Source organism: Protopterus annectens, chromosome 12.part0 (assembly GCF_019279795.1).
Source record: "Protopterus annectens isolate FY-2018-M chromosome 12.part0, PAN1.0, whole genome shotgun sequence".
Classification (NCBI taxonomy): Eukaryota; Metazoa; Chordata; order Ceratodontiformes; family Protopteridae; genus Protopterus; species Protopterus annectens.
In genome coordinates, this window is record NC_056746.1 from 965,509,432 (window position 1) to 965,536,444 (window position 27,013).

The following is a 27,013-nucleotide window of genomic DNA, read 5'->3' on the forward strand; positions in this document are numbered from 1 at the left end:
TGTAAACAGGTTAAAAAGGCAGGTAGATGATCACTAAGAGCATTTGGGAGTGTACTGGCTGAAGAGATTATACTTGGATCAGTAACCAGTATCCAGTCCAGGATGGAGCTATCTTTATTGTTCCTATTAAATTTGGTTGGAGTGCTGATGAGCTGACTGAATTTAAACAGGTTAACATTTGAGGATGGGAATTTAGAGGAGAAGTTTAGTCAATTAATATTATTAATTAATTAATATTGACATCACCCAGAATGATGGTTTCATTTTTAATAGTACTAGAGATCCAAGCAAGGATGTCTTCCAGAATAGGAATGTTATTGCTGGGGGGAGTAAGTATAGAACTATGATACACAGTCTTTTAGATTTATTATATATTTATATATAATAAATTAATATATATATATATATATATATATATATATATATATATATATATATATATATATATTTATCGGTTACCTTCATTTCATCGACAGCTCATTTCACTGACAAGCAAATCAGCAAGACCATTTCACTGAAAGTTCATTTCACTGACAACTTATTTCATCGACAGTGATATATGGCCTGTTCCCCACTGCAGTGCGATCTTGGAGTTAGAATATATAATAAAGGGGGGGCATAGCCCCCACTTATTATAAACGTTTTAAGCTCTACAGATGGATACTTACAAGTGCAATGAATAACTGTTTTGCAGAAAACAATATACAACCAAAGTATGTGGGAGGGCTTCACCCCCATACTGCCCCTTACTATATATTCTAACTCCTTCCTTTCAGTCTCTGGTTGCTTCAGTCACTTGAGGCAATCTGAGCCAAAAAGTAAGGCACGTCACTGCTTCACACACTTCCCCAATGAGCTGCTTTTTTCTGATGTTTTTGCCTTTGAAAACAGCTAGCAAGAGAGTAACGTCATTTAAGTCTTTTTTTTTTTTTTCATGTCACCGCATAACTCCATGTATGTGCAATGTTCTGATCTTGGTTCCGTTAAAGATAACATTAAATTTTAGCGCAGAAAGTCCTTTAAAATGCATTTTTATTTATTTATTTTCTTTTCTTTTTACTGCAGTGTGGGAATGGGAGGCTGAAGCCCAATGCCACCCCCTGCTTTCCTGTCTTGGATAGTCTTCCTCTGGAATTCATAAAAATAGAGGCAAGTCAATTACCTTTTCAATGTCTATTCTAACTAATCCTTCATTCAAAGAAGTTTACACTCTTGATATTTATAAGCAGGATTTAATAGTAGCCATATGCAAAACTTGATCCTGTGTGGCCTAAAATAAATCCTGGCCATTGCACTCTTGTTGTCACTCAAAATATCTTAATAAATGCATGTTTCATTAACTTCTTCAGCATCTTATCACATCAGACTTAATATCTCTCCTTCATCATGGCTATAGACCTAAACACAGTACTGATATGGCATTTCTGCATGCAGTTAGAATCATCCTCAACAAACACAACTGTGCCCAATACATAGTTGCACTTTTTCTGGACCTGTCAAAGGCTTCTCACACTGTGTTACACTAAGTCTCTTGATGTCCTATTATCCTATGGGGTCATTTACAGTGCCACTAAGTAGTTTACTAACTATCTTGCTCACAGACATCAAGCAGGTAAATGACACAGGGCCATCTCTCAGTCTGTTCTAGTTGAATGTGGACTCCCTCAGGACTTTTTTCTTGGCCAGCTGTTACTTACATGTTTGTTAACCACATAGTTAATTACTGCAGAGCCTCACTTTTCATACAGTATGCAGATGCCTCCACCATTCTTCTGGATGACTCCACTCTATCTGCTCTCAATACAAAGCTACAAGACAGCTTTCAGTCCTTACTGCTCTGTTTTATCGATATGGGCCGCAAACCAACCCCACTTTGTTTTCTCTCAAGCATAATCTGCCTAATCATGGGGACTTATCTCCATACTATAACACTGAGACATCTGGCAACCAATTCTTGTCATGCCTTAAAATGATCTATGATCATTTCCTAATGAAGAAACAGAATGCACAAAATTATTGAATTTTATAATTGGCAACCAAATGAAATTATTCAACAAATATATAATGAATGTTATGTCTAGTACAAATCAATAACTCAGCAGCCAGTACAGAGAAAGGCCTTTTCTTTCCCCAAATTCCAGGCATTCTACTGCTACTCCTGCTGCATACTTACTTTCCCTCCTTGCTATACTCAGTAGACTTTCTTACAGGTGATATCCCTTCCCGGAACAAGAGCAAGTCAACAGCAAGACAGTCCACTTTGCTGCTGGACACAGTAGCAAAAGTCACTCCTGTATAGCTTTATAGAAACATCATTGGGTCATTGGATTATTTATCCCAGATTCAACAAAAATGTATTCACAAAACTCTTTATTCCACATATTGCTTGCCCTATTTAACATTCTAAGATGTCAAACCACTCACAGCAGTAAAGTTGCAACTCATATGTACTCTTGGCAGACTTAATACTCTCCCTTTAGCCTAAAACAAATTTGATGATGTGCTACTCAGTTTTTGTAGGAAAGGTTTGGAATCACCTCTCCTTTAAGCTCATACACATGTCTAAAACAAGAACATTCTAGGATGATGTTAAAAAAACAAGGCTGTGTGACCTTGGAGGTTGTTCTATTAGGTCAGGTTGCAGAGGAGGCAAAGCCCACTACATGAGGTGGGGGGGGGGTGGGGGGGTTACACTTCACCACCAGACTGAATGAAAAAGTTATAATGAAATGATTTTTATTTTTTGCTCTGGCCAACCTCTCAAAATTTATTTCATTAAGTGAATTTCTAAGCCAATGCCAGTAGATCTCTGAAATTCGTTTACATTTTTTCTTTCACTATTAAGTGAGGTATCACCCAAAGTCTCCAGTTCTTCCTGAAAAATCTTTCTTTTCTCGTAAATATGCTCACTCAACATATCTAATCTATGTAGTTTCTTGCCTTTTTTGTATTTTAGTTTCAGGTAATACGTCTACACATTAAGCAACATTCTTTGTCATTTAGAAGGTACTTTGCTCAATGAATTTCGGAACATGCTTTGCAAAGATTCATGATCAATCTTTACCTGTAGTTGTTTACCAAACATATATTCATGGAATGTTTAACATCTATACACAATTATTAATAGCGTTCTCTTTGCTTGAGCATATTTTTCTCCAGCTATAAATGCTCTTGACCTGCAGGCAACTCGTCTACATTTAACAAAACGTGTTTTCAATATTTTAATGTGGGTGTATCTGTTATAGTTTTGGTAGTTTCTAGAGCATGTCAAAACTAGTTTTCTGCTCATATCTCTATTCACAGATTACAGGCTACTAATTTCTTTTCCAACAATGTTTTAAGAGACATAGTTATCCCAAACATATCAGGTGCAAACTTTTCAATGTGAAATCTCATTATTGTCTGTTTTTTTTCTTGGCTTTGACATTTGCAGTATTGTTCTAACTTTCTATGTGTCTGGCTTGTCCCTCTGATATTAGAATATGACATAGACTTCTTACTCTTTCACAGTTGCTGTTACTTAACTTACATTTTCTCTATCTGTTCAATACCTGTATCAGATTCTTATGTTGTTTTGCCCCAGTCCAACAGATAATTGCTTATGTTCATAGCACATTCTTTCAATTTCTTGTCCAACAGATCTTTAAAATATTTTTGAAGCTGATGAGATATAAAAACCTACCTAATGGCATATCAGATATACACATACTGGTGTTTTTTTTTTTCTCCTTTTGTTCATCTAACTTTATTCACCTGAATCCTTTCATCTAATACTGAAATTGACTTAGCCTTTTGCATATTGAGACCACTTCCTCAACCATAAGCAATAGGAAATGCTCTACTTTAATAAATGTATTCTGATTATTGAAACAATTAAATCTTTTCCTGCTTCTGATACTTTTCTTGAACAAGTTTTAATGGTATAACATATGGACTGATTTTAACACAATATTTTATTGTCAAGCTTCTTAAACATATAAGTAAATAAGCATTGCCATGCAAAGTATCTTTGTTAAGATTCTCTACATTTGATATGTCTCTGCCTGTTTCTGAATACATTTACACTTGTGCTTGTACACTGTGAATATGTTTCATCATGACTAACTTCTCACAACTCAAACAATACAAGACATTAGGTGAATTAATTTTCTTACTAAGTGCCACTATTTGATAGATGATTTTATACTTACTATTTTTGTTTTAAAATTTGGAAAACATTTGACTCAGTGGCTTTACCTGCTTTCCTGAATATATCAGTGACATAACCACTGTTTTTTTATGACCCTTCAGCCCCAATGTTTTAAAACTGTTTTCTTATACAATATAATATAGTATTATACTTTGCATCACTATCAATTTAGTACTTAATTAAGGCTTAAGACTTTTTCTTTCCAGTCTGACAGATTTTTTTTTTGCACTGCCTCTTAACCATTTTTTCCCAGCATCAACTTGTTCCATTTTAAAATGACCACAAATTACTTGTTTTTATGTTTTGACTCAATAACATAATTTTTAGAACACTGTTATCTTTCATTTACATATATTTGTAAAATTATATTTTTCACCACTGCTTCTGCAAAACCAGTTCAGTAATGGACTCATCTTTATCTTGTGCTTATAGCCAAACCTCGTACATAACACTTGAATTTCATCTGTTCCAAACTTTCTTTGTACAAGACTGTCTTTCTCAGTGTCGTTGTTAATACCATGCATTCTCACTTTGCACTCTTTATTGTTTGAGACACATTTTATTGTACACATTTCTATTTCCTTTGTTAATTCGTCTAATGGTACACTTGTAATTTCACTCATTTCTGCATATACAAACAACTTTAGGTAAGATCAAATAAGATACACCTAAAGGCCTGCCAATTATTTGATCATTTCTTAAACCACAATTTGTTTTTTTCTCTTATTAATTTTATTTATTTATTTAACATTTGTTAACCGGGAAAGCCTGACTTGGAACAAAGTCAATTTTCAGTGGAGGCCCAAGGAGAAACTCTCCCGATGCATGTTTTTGCAACATGGGAGGAAACCAGAGCACCCGGAGGAAACCCACATGAATACAGGGAGGACATGCAGACTCCTCACAGAAGGCGCCCCAGCCAAGAATCAAACCGGAGAACCTCTTGTTGAGAGGTGACAATGCTACTGCTGCACCACTGAACAATCCTTTCTCTTTCTCTTTTCTCTTATTAATGTATGACACAACTCACAAATGCCATAATCTTTGGTTCGGTTATTTAGCTCAGTAACATATAAATATATGTTGTATTTACTGAGTCATGGTTCCTTGTAAACATACATGATGTATTAATAGAAGATTGTTTCTAGGCTCACAATATATTCCTGAGTTTCTTCCATAATGCTGCCTGTTTGTCTTTATCCTATTCTTGAAACACAAAAGTAATAAATTCCTTCAAAGTTGATTTGTCTCTAACAGGCAGAAATGTTGCACATTGTACCATTACAATCTTTTTGGCTGTTTTGCTTGCAGAGAGGAACAGATTTAATTTTATGATTTGTAGCTTCCACATTTCTGCTGAATTATCAAGAGAATTCACAATGGTTGTATTTGTAACATTTTTCTGTGAAAAAAGAAACTCTTAGGGTTCTCTTTCAGTTTTGCAAGTGAAAAGTTAAATAGAAGCTTTATTTTTTTGTTCATGCTACATGCTGTCCATTAGACCCTCCCTTAGTCAGTTGGACCATTCTTTCCCCATACACCAGGGCAAGAACCAACCAAGATGGGCCATCATCATTATTGTAAAATGTTTATGTTTATAATGACTAAAGGAATGGCAAAGGTGATGTTGAACTAGATAGATATGGATTAATGTGGTTTTGTGGAGGGGGAGGCAAACATTTGACAAAATTAATAGAACAATGATGATCCAGAGGGAAGCAGAATGTAAGAAAATACCACTGGTGTTGGTAGGTCCTGATGCAGAGAAAGCATTCAATAGACTAAGCTGGGATTTTATGAGTAGGGCAATGGAAGCATTTGCATACCCTGATAAAATTATAAGGTTGATTAGGAGAATATATCAGGGATCAGAGACGAAAATTAAAGTGGGCGGCTTCCTCACTGATAAGTTCTGTTTGAACAGAGGAACCAGATATGGATGTCTTCTTTTCCCTTTATTTATGTTATATTTAGAATAATTGGCAAAGAAAATAAGGGACTCAGAAATTCAAGTATATAATTGGTATGGTAGTCAAGAAAAGCTAGCTTTATTTGCAGATGATATTATTTTGTACCTGATAAAAACAGAAAAAGGATATTTCAGTGTTGTAGGACATTTTGAGACAGTTTCAAGTCTTTTTAGGATAAAACATTAATGAAGATAAAACAAAGGCAATAGTTGTAAACTATGTATTCACACACAAATTGGTTTACCAATACCCATGTTTATGGAGACATAACAAAATGAAGTACTTAGGAGTATGGATTAAAAAGGATTCTGATATGACAGCTAGGGATATGTGGAAAGAAACTACACAAAAAGATAATAAAAAAATAAGAAATTAGAAGCTCTGTTTTATGGCTGCAGATAGCAAGATACAATCAGTCAAAATGTTTTTAGTAGTCTTAGTTTTATAGACAGGTCAGGCATATTTTTATCAACCAGAGGAGACGTTGTGGATAGCAATTAATAAAGAATTGAAGGATTTCATCTGGGGGATGGTAAGAGTCAAGTGGGATAAGCTCATCCTTCCAGTACAACAAGGTGGTGTGGGATTACTTGATTTGAATGGGTATTTCAGAGCTATGTAGTTAAGTCTCCTATACATAGCACACACAGTAATCTATAATTCAAAGTGGAAAGGGATGATGACAAAACTGGGGGAAAGTTCAAGAAACAAGGAGATACTGGGATTTTGGCTGCAGATCCTTATGGAGACTAACAATAACCATACAGAATATTACATTTATAAAGTAACAGGAAGTATTCTAAGAACTAAGCCAACATGGGAATGGAGAAAGAAGATTCTGCCAATAGGGATGACTGCAATTAGGGATGCAGATGATAGGTAAGAGGGGTCTGGAATTTACTTGAGAACACTAGCAAAGGAACCAAGGTACTGGGAGCAAATAATTAGAGAAGGAATGGTAATAGAATGGGAAGAGACCAATAATGAATCTGGACTGCAGGCTGGAGTTTACCTTCCCTCTCAAAAATTGATATCAGAGTATAGGCAAAAAGAATGAAACAGGGGGATCCTAATTGAAAGACCAGTACTGGTAGAGTTTTTAGTAGAATCTAAAACAGAAGCAGCTGTTAAAAAGGGATAATTAGTAGCACATATAAAATATTGCATGATAACTATAATAATCAATCAGAGTAAGCTACAAAGGATTGGGAAGCAATTCACAAATAAACAATGGAGGGATATTTGTACGACTCCCAAATATGCAACAAAGTCTAAAAGATTTAGGATCTTTGCTTGGAAGTGTGTATATGGGTATTTTTATACCCCAGGTAGATGCCAAAGAATATTTCCTCAGGTAGATAGCAAATGTTGGAGGTGTAAACACTTCCAAGTAAAGATCCTAAATAATATTTTTTGGGAGTCTAATGAGTTGGAGGACTTTAAAGATTCCTTGCAGACTACTCTATCAGATATACTGGGTAAGCAAATTGGTATAATGAATGAGATTCTTTTTTGTGCTATGATACAGTATCAGACTTGCCTAGACGTAGTTAGGCCTTGCTGAGTCTAATTATGGTGGCTGCCAAAAAAAGCAATTACTAGAAAATGGAAATTAAAGTCTTAACCAACTGTACTAGAAGTAGTGAATATAGTAACAGAGATAAAACAACTGGAAACGAGATCTTTAGAAAGGATAGGAGCAAATTACTTAGGAAAAATGGAGATTATGGGAACAATACATGCAGAATGTTTTGGAGGAGGAATGAGGTTTAAAAGAAGGTAAGATCTGAATGAGCTATGTAATGTTTGCCTGACAATGACTGAATATATTATAATTGATGTATAATGTCTGCAACTAAAAATATATCAGTATGGTTTGATTTCAGTTATATAAATGCATGATTGCCTATATTATAAGTGATGATTTAATAAAGAAGTTTTGTGTTTAAAAAAATGAACATTTTTGGAACAATTCATGCAGAAACATGGTTTGGAGGAGGAATGAGGTTTAAGAGAAGACAGTCACTGAATAATTTATATAATGTTGCTTCGATTATATGATATATAGCAATATATGTGATATATAATGCTTGTAAATGTAAGCTTGTTAATATGTTTTGATTGTTTTTATATAAATGAATGTTTGCCTATATCACAAGCTACAATTCAATAAAGGGGTTTAAAAAAAAGATGGGCCATCATTTTGCAGCCATCAGAAGTGGTTATTTGTTTTATATTTTTCAACCCTAACCCTTACTGTGCATGCCAAGTAAAACATCATCAGCAGGGGTGTGTCATTCACTTCCAAAGATGATGTAATCCTTCAGGACAGCCTTGCTCCCCTTGAAGCTAGTGCTGACATAGGTTCTCAGGTTTCTCTGGTCTCCACTGGGTATTCGGTCAAAGGAACATGCACTGTGGGCATATGCTTCACCAACTTCCTCCTGGGAAGAGGTAAGCTGGCAAGGCCATATTACTCCTCTCTTTCTCAACACCAGCTATAACAGGTAAATGGCAACTTTATTTTATAAATAAAATTAATTTTCAACGATGAATCAAGTTTCTGAACTGAAATATGAACCATTAAATGACTAAAAATGAATAAACTTGTTCACATCTAACAGCATATATCATCTGTAATTTGTATTATAATGCTCTTAAATTGCATAAACACAATACATTTATCATCAGCCTCAAGAGGTTTTTACATTGGATACCAGGTGCTGAAGGAGACCCCCCCAAAGAAAATGTCTCCCCTTCTAAAAAGGTAGCCATGTGTAATATCATCTGCAAAGGTTTATTAAGTTCTCTGCTGACTGAAACATTCATTCCAGATAGTGTTATTGCACTGTCACATAAAAATGTAATCATATTACATTGCCTAACTATTATTCTGCAAAAACAGGTAACCTTCCCATCTGTTAATAGCAACTGATGGAGTAGAAATAAGCTTAATAGAACACATTTATCAATGCTAGTAATATAATGTCTCCTACTATGTCTGCAATGTCTTGAAATGTGCATGAATGGTAGTGTGATCTATGAAATACTTTATTTACAAGATATAATCATCCTGGTAGGAGCAGGGGAGCTCCAGTTATGCCTATACATAATTTCGTCTGTTAATGTTATCGGATTTTATGGAATAAATTTTAAATATTTCTCTTGCAATAAATTTCAAAATTACATTTTTAGATAATAGTGTCAGTACAGTCCAGCAAGCATAAATTAGCCTCGGGGTTAGTAGCAGAAAATATGAAGGGAACATGGAGAGAGGGCTAGTAGAAATTGCAGAAATGTAATATTTGAACATCAGCAGTACAAGGCAGAAGAAGTAAAATGCATTCTTAAGTTTGGTCAGTGACTAACTTTGTTGCTATTACTTCATAGATATAGTAGCTGCATCTTGGTTTTTGAAATTCATTCACATTAATTGTAGCCATGCATATTTCTTTCAGGTCTTCAGCTGGACTTGACAATGGCATCATTCAGAGTTTCTAAATTTAGAAAAGCACTGCTCTTTGCCTGGGCTGCCTTTTCAAAGCCAACACCAGAAAGTTGCCAGCAGCTTTTAATCCTCTTGCTGATCTGTCTTATTATTGCACTGATTGCTGGAATCCTTATGTTCCAATGGTTGTTTTGCTCCTTAGAATATCCTCTACAGACATCGGCTGCACTGGCAGCTGTCCTGACTGCCACATCCTTTGCTCTGCTGTCACTTATACATCCCGTACGCTGCATGTTTACGATTATGGTACCTACACTGCTAACAGGGCAGGGCCGCAGACTGCTCATATCGACATGCTTTATGAGTGTCTCATTCCACATAATCCCAAATATCATTGACAATGTCAATGCCATACTAGAAATGTTAAAGTGCATCTCTCAGACATCCACCGAAAGCTTCATAAACTCTACTTCAATGATGGAGAAAGCAGCCCATGAGTTGGGTGAAGAAGTGACTAATGTCATTAAGGAGTCTGCAAAACTAAGATTAAGCACTGATTATGGAAGTTTGGATTTTAAAGCAAATATTAACTTATCAAATGTGAGAGAAGAAATGCTTATTGTAAATCAAAAGATTCAGTCTGACTTTTACAGTGTTGTGACAGCTTCTAACGACTGTATGGCTATAGCTAATAAAGTACTTGCAGGCTTTTTCTTTTTCACTCTTCTTGGCCACTCTGTTTTGTATATGAAATGTTATCTCACTGACCTGAAATTTGACAACATTTATTTTACAAGAAGACTGGAACAACTGGCTATCCAAAATATGTCTGAAGAAACCCTTGCCTCTTCAATGAAAACATTAATAAGATCAACTGGATTAAAGATGTCACGCCAAGAAATATTCAGATGCCTCATGCATACACTAATTCTCTCTTTTTACATGCTGCTGTTGATTGCTGTTGTGCTACTTGACTATACAGTCTTCTATTTTGCTCGCACCAACTTGGAATGGATTACTAACATCACTACTGTAGCAGTGATTGTTAATGTGATGTACAAAGTAGGTTCTTGCGTTTTCTGAATGAAGTGTGATTGTAACCAAACCATCCCTTTGTAGAATCTGAACATTTATTTGTTTATTAATTTATGTATGCACATAGGTATTATGTATGTAAATATGTATGTGTGTATTTTTTTAACTTTTGTTAACCAGGTAAGTGTAACTGTCTGTGGACCTTTTTCAACCACACCACAAGCCATAAAGCCAAAGACAGCAGTAGCAAAGGTATACAACCATTGTTACAGTAATACAGGATCATGAAATCAGAACAAGCAAGATGGCAGCAAAAAAAATATTTCAAGTAATTAGGAATCTGACTTAGCAAACTGTGTAAAATGCAACTGCATAACAAAAAAAACAGAAAGAAGCATGTTAAAATTTATAGAACAATATTTACACTTTAACAGCAGCATTTACAGAGCAGTGAAGTCATTAGATCAAATTAAGACTGAATAGAATAGATCATGGGTAATAATATTAGTAAGCACCCTGCACCAAGTCTAAGGAAGAAGAATAGTTCAGGACAGAATGTGAAGTCAAAATGGACAGAAAGATGTATATAGAGAGAAAATATCAGCGATGTCTGTAAATAGGAATTTAACTTAAATCATGGAAGCAGCTGCATTTATTTCCCTTTTTATGTGCTCTTTGAAAGCTAAAGGTGGGTAAGCCTGGAATTTTTGAAAAACAGCAGAGCCAGAGTTGAGCCAAGTGTCTGGCTTGGTTCTTAGAGCCCAATAAGAGCCAAGCCAGAGCAGACAATTGCAGCAGTAGCTCTGTTAAAAATAACTATATCTGGAAGCTCAAGCACAATAGGGCAGTTATTTAAGTAACAAGAAAAAAAAAACCTACAGTTACAGCCAAACAGACATTGACATTGCCAGCACTCTCTCTGATGAATGAATGTTGATGGTATGCTCATCACACTTCCTAACAGCTTGCACTCAGCCACCTCCTTGACTGTGCCCAAGCTATGGGTCTGTTGACAATGAAAAATGGAAAACAATTGTAGTAAGCAATAGCATGCAAGTACACCACGCTGTATGCAGGAACAGGAATGTTGTCCTGACTCATGAAAAAAATTTAATTTTTCCCCTTCTGGCCTAATGATGACTTATTGCACACTAGTTCAACTGCACTTTGCAGGAAATGATAAATCAAGCCACAAGGTAAAAGCTATATACACTGCCTGAATGGAACAACAGCAGCCTTGTGAAACGCTGGATTTTATTAGCTTTATGTAAGAAACCATATTTCATTTCTCTTAAGGCAACCCAGAGTAATAAAAAAATCAGCATTCTTAATAACCTATTTGGGTACAAAATATACACACTGTCCCAGTGGAGTGTACCCCTTCTGAGAAGGTACATCGCCTCTGACTAAGAGGTGCCTACAAAATATAATAATAATAATAATGGCAAACACTGCAATTTGATGGATACTTTCCTCCAACAAACCATATAAACCCTAACTGCCCTTTGCTCTCCTGTACTGGATGCCCCCAAAAATGATAACACCTTTCTGTACAGTAATTCATTACTGAGAAAAGAATGAAAAAAGGTAAGCCCTACAGTAACATTTGCTATTTCAACGTGTGATTGGTAAACAAATACATTGTGTCCAACAAGTCATAACACTTTTTTTGCCAGCAATAATGATATGATGACCTTGGGCTTTCATGTATAAGATACCGTCACACCCTTTCCCCAAAAAGGTAGCTCAGTTCTCTGCATGTCTGATACTTGATGGTGAGGAGTATAAAAGAAAAAACTGCTACAATAATACAGCAATTTGAACATGTTGCTGTTGAACACATATACTCACCCCAAACATACAGTAAGCATCTGTCAGAGACTCACAGAACTGAGATAAAATTAGGGACAGATGAGACACTGGGGCTTACCGCAGTAAAAGCAAAGAAACATAAAAGCATTCTGCCTCTGATGACTTTAGCATTGGTAGTGCTTTCTAAGCTCACCTAACCTCTCTTTCTCTCACTGATACAGTGCCCCCCCCCAATGGAAACATAAAAGTAAGCTAGAAGCTAGAGTAAAGGAAATAATGCACCTAAAAATGAGCTGTAAATCTTTTTATAAAACAATTGCACAACTACATTATCTTGCAATAGCCTTCTCCCATGAAAACTGTTTAAATCTTCTTCCTTTTCAGCACTGTGGCACATGGCACCACACTGCCTGGTATTCCAGCCATCCTCAATGCTTGTATATGAATACCTGACCTAACAGAAAGCACTCACAGTGGGTCTGGTCTGGATCAACAGTGAGCAGTTACTCTAAAAAAAAAAAGAAGACTTGTGATTGTGGTTATGCTCTTTCCTGCCTCTTTAACTTGCTGGATCACAGGTCTGAGCTGAGCTTATACTCAGTCTTGAGCTAAGCTTGACCCGGATCTGGCTTGCCCCCTCTATTAAAAATCTTTGTGAATACTTTTTTATTGTCTTTGTGCAGGCTCTTTCAAATGTCTGGTACTATTCTGGAGAAGGCTGCATTGCAGGTGGATAATTTGTATGATGGCCTATGACCTAAGTACTTTATGTGAAGGAACTTAAATGTAAGAGTGTTAAGGAGCAACTGTGCCCTAGCAGGAATGGGAAGCCGGTTATTTTTATTTATTTATTTATTTTGTAGTGCAAAGCAATGATGCTCTCTGGTGCTGGTTAAATTAATAAATTCTGAGTATCTTATTTTCAAGTATTTGAAGATGGCAGTCTTATTGAAAGAATAGAGTATGATAATTGGTAGGCCATATTCTAATCTCAGAAGGAATTTTATGGTTATAGCACATCTAGCTTCTAAGGACAGAGAGCTGGAAACTCTTTATGACACATTCAGTTACTGGCAATAATTGAAGGATAATGTCCTTATTACTTTAAAGCCATCTCTGAAAACCTCTTAGAATCTATAATCATGGGACTAGACTTAGAAAATTAGGGCCACAATATCAGTTAGAAAACAAATTTATAAGCATGTATTTATTTAATGCAGTGTAATCATGTTAATTTGTTTAAGCCTGTTCATTATTTTATTCCTTTTCTCATTACCCAACTAAAACAAAGAGTGAGGTCACATACAAAAAACAATCAGTAAAAACTAAATGAAAACTCCAACCAAACTAGAAATTCCACTGAGTTTCTTATGCTTAGTCAAACACTCTGCTTGTGCTGTGCTGATGAGATCACAACAAGGCCGAAATATGCATATCCACAGCTAGTGGGGTTTGGCTTTATTGGCCTGAGAGTAGGGTTACCATAATTCTTTTTATGTAAAAGAGGAAGAAAAAAATGTGCTGCTACTAACACATATTATTTTGTCCTCTTAGGTTGAAGAGCAAAAAAAAAAAAAGGTCTTTACTTTTTATGCAATTGATGTGGTGTGTGTGTATATATATATATATATATATATATATATATATATATATATATATATATATATATATCTATATATATCTCAGCATATTATGACTATTTAAAAAAAAAAAACATGTTATCCGAATTTGATGTATTTATTTTTTAATTTCTCTCTTTGTAACTTATCAGGGCAACACTTTCAACGCGACCATTCAGCTGTAATCTAGTACCTTAACACATCTGTTAACCAGATGTGTGTAAAATTTAAAAATAACTTCTATTTTTTTAAATTTATTATTAAAACAAATAATTTTTACAAATATGTGGTTAATAGACACGTTAAGTAACTGGATTACAGCTGAACAATCGCATTGAAAGTGTTGCCCCGATAATGAAAAAGTACCCCTTAGTCTTTGTGATGGAAAACTACTTTTGATGATAAGCAAAAATACTTTTCTGGGCTGGTAATATACAAGCTACGTGTACCAAAGTGAGTATAAGGGTTGCATTGCACTGCATGTGTATGGCTGTCTGTGAACAAGTTTGGTTTTCTATGCTGATATACATAAATGCATGTGTGATTGTGCAGGTGAGTGTCCTCATAGTCTGAGGTTGCTACAATGGGGGGCTGCCCAAGGCAAATAACTTCAGAGTTTTCTTTTCTAGGTAATTTTTTCTACTTGTATCTGGTGAACATTGAAACCCTTCCATCTGATTTTCCATTCACTCTCCTAGACACTTCAGGTGTTAAGATGAGAACCAATTTGTTCTTTTGTCTGTAACAATCTAGCTGTAGAGGCAACAACTAGCAAGGGAACCAGACATTGTGCAAGCAGCTATAAAGGGAAGATGATTTCTTTCACATCCATCCATCCATCCATCCATCCATCCATCCATCCATCCATCCATCCATCCACAACCCCTTTATTCATTTTTGTGCATGGGGTGGGGGTGTCATTTCAACAGTGACAATCATCTAGTGCTAAGGTTCACACCACTGGTTAGCTAGCTCTACCATGGTTGTTCGCTCTTACTATACACTCACATGCACACTCACACCTATGACCAATTGACAGTACTGCATTTCTTTGGAATGTGGGAGGAAACTAGAGCACGTTCCTCATTATTAATCCCTAATCCCAGTGGCTGCTTTGCCCCTTAATCTACAACGTGAAAAGATAGCCCCTTAATCTGCCTTAGTGGGGAATCACAGTGCTAAAACAACTTCGTATTTGTGTGCTTCCACCTACATTAATGCAGAGCACTTCTTAGATGCCCATAAGGTGGGTTCTCCCATTGTGTTCTAATACATTTTTCTAGGCTCCATTAGCACTTAGTACTATGAAAAGAGCAGCCCTATCCCTAGATGGGTAAATGAGTGTCAGTCACTTACTCTACCCTCCCTGACGAGCTCCTTTACCATCTGGGTCAGGACATCATCCCTCCATTCCACAGTGCCACTGACTCTGAAGCTGCATGTATTTAGTAGGGGGTGCAGGTATCACAGCCCCACAGACAAGAGTGAGGAGTTTGCTCTCCATATAAGAGTGTGCTTTTTTGTTTCCTTTCAAAGTATTCTTTGTTCACAGAGCTACTAATGACCATTTTAGGGTTTGATATCCTTGGCTTTGTTGTGCTGGACTACTGTTCAGTAGAGGGGTTTCACTCTGCTGATATACCAGCCTCTGTATAGTCTGTGTAGGAGGTGGGCTGGACAGCAAAATATCTAGGTCTTCCTGAAAACTGCATTATCATACAAAGATATGCTTCCACATCACCATTTTACAGACTATGTATACGTATATTGAAAGTATATACGATCTGAACATTTTTTAAATATGGATACTATGAAAGCAGTTTTTAAAAATACAAATACAGTTTTGGTAATCTGAGATAAATACAATGTTTCACACTTTCTTCTAACTTGTTTGATAATCTTTATGAAAACTCTAGTGACTATAAAAACTTAATATATGCATGCATTCATACAGTAGTAGAGTGCAACATGAATTCCCAGCAGATGATAAAAACATAGTTCACCAAATCTATTTCAATGAACTGTGTTTCAATGGAAACTTTTCTGAGCAAGGGAGAACCTAATGACCCCCTTCCATGTAAGTGAGAAACTTCCACTCCTCCTGAGCTAACTGTAACCAACCCTGAAGGTGTAGCACCTCAGAATAGGTGATGTATTTTCTGGGAGGTAGTTTTTTGATAAGCTGACAAATTCAGAAGCTGATCCAGTAAATCTTGATTCACTGAGTTATCATTAGTCATGTTCCCGTACAACACTGTCATGCATGACAGAAACAATGTGTCCAATATGAAGAAGAACCTACACATAGAAGCTAGGCCTCAACGGCTGGAATCTCACAGCAGAAATTAATATGTATGTCTATGAGATTGCACACAAACACAGACACACACAGACACACACACACACACATACACACAATCATTTGTCAACTCATTCACTGCAGTCAGTAACAGACATTGTTCTCAATTGTTGGCTATCTGAGATTTATATTACTGAGTTGCAAGAGGATAGGATCCATTGATAACCAAATAGTTACAGACAGCAGTTCATATGCCTGGGAAGATCAGGGATTTGGGGTGAGGGTAAGTTCATGATCTTTTTGGCTAATGTGACATAGAAGGAGAGAACTCACAGCCAGGGGCTCCAGGGCAAAGATCAGTGGGATTGATGTGCAGGCAAGGGTGCTAGAACCATAGAGCGAGGGGGAAGGGGTGCCCCTCCACTTTTGCAGCCAAGTTACTTACACAAACTCCGGCGACTCCGAGATCGCAGCCTTGCCATCATCATGTGCTTGATGATTTTTGTTTGCCATAAGTGCATGACTGTCTAGTCTCTTAAGTAAATCACTTAACCAGACAGCAAGCAAACTGAGCTCAATCAGAAAAAAGTGAAGTCCGTATCTGTCAGTGATCAGTGCTCCTCCCCAGTTGGCAGTTAACAAACACAAATAATTAAAAAAAAACATGAGGGAGAAACTGTTGCTCTCTGCCTCTGCTGCTGCCTGCTGGCTTCCTTGACTGACTTCCACTTGTGTGGCTGCCAGGGTTAACTTCAACTTCAAGTTCCTGGACTGGGAGTGGGAATTTACATTTAACACTCCGGCGACTCCGCGATCACCTTCCCATCATCAGGATCTTATAGCTCGCACTGTTGTGTTCTGCCTCTGCTGCTGGCTTCCTTGACTAACTTCCACTTGTGTGGAGGGTTCAACTTCAAATTCCAGGACTGGGCTATATCTATACTGCACTAAGCAGGTGCATTGGTCTGCCTCCTCCCTGCCTAACTTAATAGTTCAGTCTGATCAGGCCAGGTTCAGTGGCAGGTCACAGGTGTAAAAAAAAAAAAATGCCAGTTAAATTTGTTGTGTTCTTTGACCTTAAGGCTGGGCTCCCGTGCTTTTTCTACTGGTATATAATCCAGACCTCCTTCCCTCCTAAATCAATCGAGACTAACGTGAGTGAACTGAACTTTGTTGTTTGCTTTAAAGAGTTTGTGAATTGAAGTCCAAGTCCATTGCTGTCAGTGCCCTGGTGGTGGTATGTTAATTAAATATATTAATGTAATATTGCAGGCAGTTGCAGACAGTATTTTATTTATCAATTTTATCTTCTGTTTTTTTTTTTTTTTTTGGACTTTGGTAACTGGTGGGTAAGGCACTGGGTGAGGGTTTTGGGTCTAAGGCAGTCAGTGTGAAGAGGTCGTTGGGGAATGGAAACTTTTTCATTTCAGTGCTTGTGCATACATACAAAAATAGTGAAGGGGTCTTTGGGGAAAATGTTAAATTTTTGTGTTGTGCATGCATGGAAAAGTAATTAAGGGAACCTTGGGGGAAATGATTAATTTTGATATCAATTGCTAGTGCTTGTACATACATGGAGAGACTTCTGAGAGGGTTGTTAGGAGAAATGTTTCATTTTTGGTGCTTGTGCATACATGGATAAAGTACACAAGGATCCTTTGTGGGAATTATAAATTCTGATGTAATTTTGTGCTTACTATGCATACAAACAGACTGCTGAAGAAGTCATTGGAGAAAATGTATTTTTGTGCTTGTGCATACATGGAAACGTAGTTAAGTGAACCTTAGAGAAATTATTGATTTTGATGTCATTTGCTCCTTTCATGCATACATGGAGAGGCTGTTGAATAGGTCATTTGGGAAAATGTTTCATTTTGGTGTGTTTGCATACATCGACAAACTGCTTAAGGAAACCTTGGGAAATGATTCATTTTGATGCATTTGCTTTTGGTTATTAGGGGAACTGTTTCATGTTGGTGGCTGTGCATACATGGGAAACTACTGAAGTAGTCTTTGGAGGGATTTAACCCCACAGCATATTATAGTTTTCATTTATCAGTTATTTCTTGAGTATTTATGGTATTACTACATGGGTTTATAGATTTATGCTGAACCCTTTACTATTTGGAATCTATTTCCCAGAAGTCTAGGCAAAAGGAAAATGGCCTGTGGGAACATGGGTATAACATGGCTTGCCTGGTAAAGGTCCTACAGCCATTAGCATAGTAACCTCCTATAATTCTGTGAACCCTTGATCCTATAACTATGTTTGGATATTAATTGCAGCTTGCCGATTCTTGGTTTGGGGGCATTTCTGAAAGAATGCAGTGTGAGAAGAGAGCAGTGTATTATAATATGGTAGTAGCTATGCAAAGTTTTTCGGTGTTGTGCACTTTTGTTTGCATTTTGTTGAACATTTCAGGGTTAGTGAACTTATTTCCAAAGAATTCAATCCATGCAAGTTGGAAACTTCTGGTAGAAGCCTTATCGTACTTTCAACTGACTGGCCCGAGGGATTAACTGTGCAAAAGTCTTTTATCCTGCTGTGATAAGACTTGCATTTGGGCATTGTGCAAAGTCAGTTCCCCGTGCCTTGTGTGTGTGTGTGTGTGTGTGTGTGTGTGTGTGTGTGTGTGTGTGTGTGTGTGTATATATATATATATATATATATATATATATATATATATATATACATATGTATGGATTCCTATTACAAGAATGAAAGTTCACTACTTCAAACTTGTAATAGGAAGCCTCACTTCTGTGAAAGTTCACTTTAACGAAAGTGAATTTTTGCACAAGTGCACTTCACCGAAAACACCGCAGCACAGTGAAGGACATAAAAACAAGCTATGTCCTCCACTATGGTGTGATAGTCATGGACCTTAGGGTTAGGGCATGGGTTAGGGTAAGGGGATAGTTAGTAAAGCTATCCCCTTACCTTAACCCATGCCCTAACCCTAAGGTTCATGACTATCGCTCCATAGTGGAGGACATTGAAATGTCCTTCACTGCGCTGCAGTCATCACGGACCTTATGGTTAGGGCATGGGTCATGGTAAGGGGATAGCCCTATGGGCTATCCCCTTAATATGACCAGTGCCCTAACCCTAAGGTCCGTGAGTACTGCACGGAAGTTCAGTACAACATCTGTTCGTTGTACTGAACTTCGCGTAAGTGCACTTTCGATTAAGTGCACTTTCACTGCAGTTAGCATTCCATGCACTATTTCAAATGAGTGAAAATTTGATCTAGGGTATGGAACCCAGATATATATATATATATATATATATATATATATATATATATATATATATATATATATATATATATATATATATGTGTGTGTGTGTGTGTGTGTGTATGTGTGTGTGCCCCTCTTGCCCTCCGTCCCCCCAGTCTTCAACAGCTTCTGGCACTTATGTGTGCAGGCAATACCCCCAACACTCAAATGCATCCACAACAGGAAGAGTTGAGTGCATGACTTAGTTTATTTTTTGCATACATTCTGTTTGCACACCATGGTTCACTAGTATTTCAAGTTCATCCCTTTAAAGTTTTGATTCACTACACTCACCTTTCATTTCTAACCAGCAGAGTTAGATGCTAGAGTCAATGAATTTGTGCATTATATACATGTAAATTAAAGGTTTATGTTGTGTCTGTATAGTGAGTAAATAAGAAACATTGCTGATGTAAACTTGACCTCCCTGACATCTATATTCAGAGTGAAATCTCTAGAGCAAATGTAGCACATAACATGCAACTTTACTTCCTGTAGCTAGTTAATATCTACTCTACAATGTAATGCTCTTTTTAATATATATATATATATATATATATATATATATATATATATATATATATATATATATAGTGTCTGAATAGCAGTAGTGTCACAAAAAGGAGTTTTCCTAATGTGAATATAGGGTTGGAGTTAGGGACAATGGGGTAGGGTTAGATTAGGTTTAGCACTTATGATGGAATATATCTTTACATGCATTTAAGTTACAGAAACATCCCTTGGCTTATGTAAACAGCTTAGGTTCTGAACAGTTTACAAAACATGGAAACATAGTAATCAGTTATAAGGTGGTAACTTGGCCACGTGGTTTATTATTTATCCATCTGAGTTAGTACTTTTATCCCATCCTCTGAATTTTTTCAGATAACTCTGTTACAATATTACAGTATTACAGACATTTTTAAGTTATATTAATGCACTAAATGCATATGATTAATTAGTTAACAAAAGGATCTGCATTCAAATTGGTAGGACCACTGGTGGGTATTAGTTGTCAATCTCCGGGCTATGAAACCAGTATTTCATAATCAGAAGTGCTGTTCACCAATAAAAATTGACAAATACATTTCTTAAGACATTTATTACAGGTGATATGGGTGAATGACAGATGGGGGAGGTGGATATTTAGGGCTACAAAATATTATAAACTGATGGATCAGTTAGTGGCATTTGTATGAGTGCTGGTTGACCAAGAAAAGGTAAGGAAAAAGTATTATACTGGGGAATAGCACTAGTGGGATGCTACAGTGGGGTAGTATTATACCTGAGTGTGTGTGTGTGTATGTATATGTGTGTGTGTGTGTGTGTGTGTGTGTGTGTGTGTGTGTGTGTGTGTGTGTGTGTGTGTGGGTATGTGGTGTATCACCTTAAACAACTCATACTTTTACTGTATTTCCACTGTATTCACTCTTGGCAATGTGCTAGAAAAAATAGTTTATATCCAACTCTCAAGCTATATTCAGCAATGCCACCTCCTAACCATAAAACAACATGGATTCTGGACAGGCCATAGTACAATGGCAGCACTTCCATGCCGAACTGACAACATTCTTCTCAACATGGACAAAAGTAACTTGACAGTTGTAAGGACTTCATAAAAGCCTTTGACATAATCAGCCACCAACTCTTCCTGCTCTCTGTCTTCAGAACACTGGTTAGTAACACATCCATCACCTGGTTCCAATACTTTTTGTTGAACAGATACTTCAAAGATGAATTAGGCTGTTTCTCCTTTCAGCCCACATCTCTGTCAATGGGAGTACTCCAAAGTTCTCATCTTTCATTAATAAACTATCTCATGACCTTCCTAATCTACAACTCTTCCTCTACTCTGATGACATGGAAATCTTAAAGTCTAGCCACAATCACTCTGCAGTGGAACTACAACTGTAAAAAAAATGTAACTCCCTCAATTCCTGGCTCATTAACCACAAACTAATACTTAAAAAGTATGCTGTTTAGCACCACCCAAAAACGTAAAAAATCACCCATGTCACTCAATATCACTACTGTCTGTGGCACATCAATAGAAACAATTAACCCCTTCAAATGCCTCAGTCTGCGGCTAGACTAATCACTAACATTCCATACCCATATTAAGAAATCAAGGGCAAAAGTTAACTCACGTCACTTACGGGCCAGAAAAATCTCATCCTATCTATCCAAACCAGCCAAGTCCTTTTGACCTTTTGGCCAAAACTGAATGTGGACTACCCATAATAGCCACAGCTTCTAAGAAAAAAAACCCTCCACACTAAAGACTATCAAAAACAAAATCTGTTGCTTCATCACTAACCCGCCCCCCATGAGCATTACTGCTTCACCCTTAAAAACACCAAATGGCATCCAGTGCAGCACAGAGTACACTTGCTACTAGGCTCTCTCATCTTCACACTTTTCCAACCTAACACTTTTCAAGTACTAGCTGCTAAACTTTATACTAGACACACACACACACTACCAACCTCAAATGCTTCTTCCCAAGCAACCTCTACCCCACCTCCCACAAAGCACACTGCACTGTACCAACCACTCTTTCTCCATCCTTGTTCCTATATTTTGGGGATTCCCTCCCCTCACCTAAAGGAACTACAATGCCCCTTCCCCATCTTCAGAGCTGATCTTAAATAAATTCCTCCACACCAAATCAAACTGCCATTGTCAAATAGCAGGTCACATCACATAAGGGCCGCTCAGTCTCCAGAATTATTCTCTCTCTCAACTAACACCTCTTGACTGTATCTCCCCTACCCACCCCTGCTCTGACTCTCATTTCCACCACATTGTAAATCTGAAATAGAAGCATGTACAATTGTAAAATGTGAGTTTCTTTCATAATTTTTGATACATTATTTAATTGCTACTGTATAGTTTTTGCCTTATATTGTTACTTTCTGTTTGTTTTTGATATATACAACTTACTGCCTCTCTGTTCCATTTTTTTCTTCTTTGTGAATTATTTTACCTGGGCAATATATGCAAATGGTCAGTTGTGATCACTGTTCTACCCCAGTAAACAAATGTAAAACAAAATAAAATGAAAATATATATTTACAAAACAGCCTTTCCAAACACTGAATGCATATTGGGTAAATGACAAAACATTGGGCTGAAATAGTCCATAAATGCTGATTAATTAATAAATAAATAAATAAGTCAAATACACACACACACGTGCAGACACACAAAAATAAATTAAAAATAGCAGATAAATGTATCATTAACTTTGTTCTAACTACACATTATAATGGACCATCCACCAGAAATGCTGTAATAATAGGTGTACTTGGTATGCTTTGCCTTACATGAAAATCCATTTGGTGGAGCTCACTCCACTGATGTCATGATTTGTTTATTTGTAGCAACAGGCATGCTGTATGTTTTTTTTAATGCATGTCTACTAAAAATCTCAATGTTGGCTGTGTATACCTCTCAATGTCTTTGTTCAGTAATATTGCACAAAGCCAAAAATAATGAAGGGACAGAGGCTCAAAATCAGGAACAATTTTTAAATATTACTCCAATTCACTTAAAAAGTTACTAGGACACCAGGGTTTGTATCAATATACATTTTCTGATCAATAAGATTTCATTTTCTGTTTTAGTGTCACTGCATAGATGCAGCATTTCAGAAATAGGTTAAACAACAAAGATTGGTCCTCAGCCCCACTTTCTTAGACATGGACAAAAATGAAATGGCAAGTGTTTCAGAAAGAAGGAAGTTGGGGTAGTTTTATTATCATAATATATAAATATACTGTTCCAATGAAGTAGTTCAATGCTTATGTATATTATGAAGTTGTTTAGAATCGTAGATCTAACTAGTAATCATTTCTACAGTGATAAGAGAACAATGGCAAAAAATGATTACTTTAGTCAAGGCATTAGCATGTTCCTGAAGGACAGGACATATCCCTCCTTGTTTTCCTGAAAGCTACATTGGTTTATTACTATATTAAGATACAACTTTAGAATGCAGCACAGTTTGCTTACTAGCCCTGATCTACCTAGTGTGTAAAGATTATCAGAGTTTTTGGAAGTGTGAGAATTGAAAAGCTTGACTGTGGTATTAGTTATATTATTTAGCATTTTATAGCAAGTAAGCTTAATTTATATGGCAGTGAGCTGAATAAACACAGATCTTTGTGTGTGTGTGTGTGTGTGTGTGTGTGTGTGTGTGTGTGTGTGTGTGTGTGTGTGTGTGTGTGTGTGTGAATATATGAGTGTGCATGCATATGTGTGTGTTTGTGTACATCTGTATTTGTATAAATTCATGTGTGTCTGGGGAGTCTGTGTTTACAGTATACAGCCAGGACAATAAAACTCATATAAAAAGTATGTACACAGTCAAATGTTGGGTTATTACTTTTTTGTGAAAAAAAAAATGCAAATGTACATAAAACATCATACAAAAATAATTCAAACACTAATACTAGGAAGTTAACAAAAATAAGCAATAATTCCATCCAGGGTGTAATTAGTTAGTGGAGACTCAAGATTATAGGTGCCAGGACTGACAACAACCATGGGCAGCCTGTTATTTTCTTATAATGCCCACCCTGAGAGGCATCATTGATTACTGTACAGTTAGGAGGTAGCATGCATTATATTACACTTAATAATTAAAAGTTAATTTTAACTCTGTATTATCCATACATTTGGCTGTTTACAATGTAACAACATTCTAAGCATGTACAAATATATTTTAAATTACTGCAACTTTCAATTCTTTGAATTATTTTAACTCTTGAAAAGTTCATATAGCTGTCTTGTTCCTTCAATGGTCTTCATCATCTTGATTATTGAACAAGACTATTTACACTCTCCATATGATCCCCTTGTTTAGACATATTCTGCTATATTACATCTTTACCAATCACTTCAGTTTCAGTTTGTGAACCTTCACATGACTTTTATATTCTTACTGTGTTCTCCCTCCTCTAAATCTGGTAGTCTTGAGCAGTTTCTATTACAATATTTCTGCCTCTTCTTAAGTATTTTTAACATTTTCTTTATTTTGAGTTTTTAGACATTGTCAGTGAAGCTGAAGTGGCAAGTTCTCTTTTAGCCTTCTGCCCATTAACAGCTCAGCTGGTGGAAGAATGAATTCCTGCAATGGAATACTGCTATATTCAAATGGTGTACTGGCAATCCTCATAGCTTTTGCTACAGTTTTATCACATGAGATTTTTCACTGTATGGATAGTTCTTTCCAATTGCCCATTGGACTGCAAATAATGTTAACTAGATTTTATGTATCTGAATTTTCACTTATGCACTAATCTTCTGAATGTCTGACTTGTATTGTAGACTATTTTCAGATATGATAGTATCAGGTGTCCCAATCTCAAAAAGTATAGATTTTATAATACTAATCACATCTGACCTTGGTGTTTCTGTCAAATTGGAATAACTAAACCACATATATAAGATGAATGGCGTCTTCGAACTGGATCAAATCTGTGCACACTCAGCTCCATGTTTAATCTGGAACATTATGTGCTAGCATATTTTCAAAAGGATTAATGTTATCATAGCTCTCAACCTTCCGTCTCCAAAATGAGTAACACTAGCCATCATAATGTGGAACAAATGGGCAAAATTTGGAACACATACTAATGGCTTATTAATAGCTTCAACTAGGAAGGTCATAAGATGGTTAAAACATTCTGGTTTCACTTATAAAAAGATCTTTTAATGAATTAATATGATTCAGTTCTATTTACCCTGGATATCAGTTAAAAAAATTCCTAACACTGAATACGTGATAGATCCTTTCAATGTGGAACTTTGAGGAACATGAACTTTTTATGACCCCAAATGATGGATGTTCCTCTTAATGAGGTACACTTGAGGAATATGAGTGTCATACTGTTCATTCAGATTACATAAGTCTGTGATACTGTCCATATGAGCAAGAACATTACACCTTTTGCTCTGTCTTTGTTCTTTTTTCTCAAGCAATTATCTTGTAGGCTATTATTTTGATAATTTTGGAAAATTCAGCCCTGGGTACAACTGATTTCTTCTTTGAAAGAAAAAAATACAGTTAATTTATTTCCTTAGTGATGATTTTTGTTCAGGACAGTGTTTTTGTAATTTTTTTTCAATAACTGCATTTCTAAATAAGTGTCAGTACATCTTTGTAATCATTTTTCTACTGTTGTTAGTAACTGTAGTATTACTCATAGAATGTATATTTCTTCTTATAGCAGTTTGTCATGCATCTCTGACAAAAATGCTTTATGCAACACATCTCCCATATGGAGTTACTTGCTTATTCTTTTCCTTACTTTCAGAGTCTACTTCTATGGATTAAGCAACATCTTTTGCAATTTCAGAGATGTCTTATACAAAGACTTTTTGAATTTCCTTTGCAACATTTTTGGTCTCTGCACCTGAAATGCTTTACTACAGTCACACTTATGGAATTTCTCATGTACATATACTGTTGCTAATAGTTCATTCTCTAGATCAGCATATATCTGTAAATACTCTTGAACATTTGACATCTTATCTATTTTATTCTATACCATTCTGACCAGTATCCACTTTAATACAACTGACTTATTCATATAGTTTTAATGTTAATAAATCTGCAACTAGTTTCTTGCACATTTCAAAACTTGTTTCCCATTCAGTACTCCATTCCCAGCCTACAGCTTGCACTAACAAGCGTCTTTGAGGAATAATTATCTAAACAAATTAATTGCAAAATTTCAAAGATACTTCATGATTCCTAGACAACCCAAAATCATTTACTATTTTTCTGCCTTTAGGATTTCACAACTGCTCTGACTTTTTTGTAATAGGTCACAGACCTTCTAATGTTAAGATTCTCACATTTCAGACTTATGTCTTATTTTACAAATGTTATTTAACTTTAAATGATGCTGCTTTAATGTATTCATCAGATGTATCAAACTTGTGTCATGATCTGGCCCCATACTTAGTATATGATTAGTTATACCTACAATATGTTCTAAGCCTTCACTTACTATTGAAGCAGCTCTTTTGAATACCTCTCATGCTGAAGAAGTACTCAGTGGATGTCTAGGAAACCTTTATGTCCTAATGCTACATTAAATATGCACACTTTGTAGTTTTTTTGTTGCTTTATCTGCAAAAAGCCAGGATTTCTAGTCCAGAAAAGAACTTGGTATTTAACAGTGCTGAGATGATAGTTTCAATTGTAACTAATGGGTAACACTGTACTTCAATCAGCATTTTCAGGCATTGCATATCCCTGCAAATGTAAAACTTCACAACATATATCATGCTATTTACTAATTCTTTTAGCTTTAATTGATTCTTAATGAAAATTAAACTTTCTATTTG

General features: G+C 36.1%; 1 protein-coding gene across 1 annotated transcript in view; it reads left to right on the top strand.

The window, feature by feature from the left end:
- LOC122816236 (osteoclast stimulatory transmembrane protein) overlaps positions 1–27,013 on the top strand; it is a 161,314-nt gene that overhangs the window by 132,990 nt on the left and 1,311 nt on the right. Inside the window, exon 4 of the mRNA XM_044088979.1 lies at positions 9,618–10,681. Within this exon, the coding sequence (XP_043944914.1) occupies positions 9,618–10,681 (1,064 nt within the window). The remainder of the gene's footprint in view (positions 1–9,617; positions 10,682–27,013) is intronic.